Here is a 1,432-nt window from a genome sequence, read left to right on the forward strand (position 1 = left end):
TAGGCAGATATTAAAATACTAATTCAAGTGTATTCATCTTTGAACAATAGATTTTTCTTCTTTTTTTTAACACTATGTGTGTTTTTTTACCCTGACTTTTCATTGGTGTGGCCTCTTTATTTCTTACTGCTTTGTTATTTACTTTACAAAAAACAGCTAGACTCACCGAGGATTTTATACAAAATTCTTCTCAGTTTATCTTATGTCCATCAGAAAAAAGATGGTCGGCCTTTGTGGAAACTTCAATGGAGATCAAAATGATGACTTCCACTCCCCTAGTGGAGCACTGGTCAACACTCCAGATACTTTTGGGGCAGCCTGGAAGTTTCCTGGGAACTACACCTGCAGTGATGGCTGTGGCTCCTCATGCCCTCAATGTAATGATGACCAATCTGCCAGGTCCCAATGTGAGATGATTCAGGCAGCTGACAGCCCCTTCAGCTTCTGCCACGAGGTGGTGGATCCGTCACCATATTTCAAAGACTGTGTCTTTGATGTCTGTGTGTCGGGAAATCGGGGCAGTGATCTTCTGTGTAGTGCTCTTGAAGCATATGTGAGTGCCTGTCAGTCTGCTAATGTCCGAGTCTATCCTTGGAGACAAAACACCACCTGCAGTAAGTATAGAAGGCCCTTAAATGTTAGAGTAATCAATCCAACAAGTGTTTTATTCAATAGTCTCTTGAACTATAGCATCTTATCTGCTGAAACTTATTTATCCAGCTCACACTTTGTTTTTTTTTTCCCCATGTAAAGAAATTGAGTGCCCAGCCAACAGTCATTATGAGCTGTGCGGAACAGATTGCGGCCACACCTGTGCCAGCAGCATTGATGCCACCTGTGACCATGTTTGCTCTGAGGGATGTTTCTGTGATGATGGTTTTTCCAGGAGTGGAAGCAGCTGTGTCCCTGTGGAAAGCTGTGGCTGCCAGTATGAAGGCCTCTACTTCAATGTAGGCCATTTAAGTAACCTGATTAATTCTCATTCATTGGGGTTTTCATGTTTGTTCAGAATGAAGAAAATAAGGGCCCAAACAACACATTTATAGTTCCTTTGACAAATTAAATAATATTTTATATTAGTGTCTTGTTACACTCACACTTACTAAGATATAATATGTATGCATTAGCTGCAAAGGTGTCATTCCCCACAGTTGAAACAGTGATTTCCAACATTAGCTGAGAGTTCACTCAGAGAGGAACGAGTCACGTGTAAAAAGATTACGCAAAACACTGATTATTTTTTTCAAAATCAACCCAGAGTATTTGAATTGTGACCATTATTACTTGATAGAACCACATCATGTTGAACAAACATAAATCTGGCATTTAGGTATTATAAATGGTTTGAGGATCTTTTGTTTGGCATTAAATATGGGTTAGGTTTCGTCTGATTTAAATTTAGATTTGATGGGCTTTTATGAAATATTAAACC

At 39.3% G+C, this 1,432-nt stretch overlaps 1 protein-coding gene across 1 annotated transcript in view; it reads left to right on the plus strand.

The window, feature by feature from the left end:
* The window catches only part of LOC107090192 (alpha-tectorin-like), a 21,720-nt gene that overhangs the window by 4,397 nt on the left and 15,891 nt on the right, over window positions 1–1,432 (plus strand). Inside the window, 2 exon segments of the mRNA XM_015383438.1 lie at window positions 195–614; window positions 754–950. Coding sequence (XP_015238924.1) covers window positions 195–614; window positions 754–950 — 617 coding nt within the window.

Source organism: Cyprinodon variegatus, unplaced genomic scaffold (assembly GCF_000732505.1).
Source record: "Cyprinodon variegatus isolate N-32 unplaced genomic scaffold, C_variegatus-1.0 Scaffold285, whole genome shotgun sequence".
NCBI lineage: Eukaryota > Metazoa > Chordata > Actinopteri > Cyprinodontiformes > Cyprinodontidae > Cyprinodon > Cyprinodon variegatus.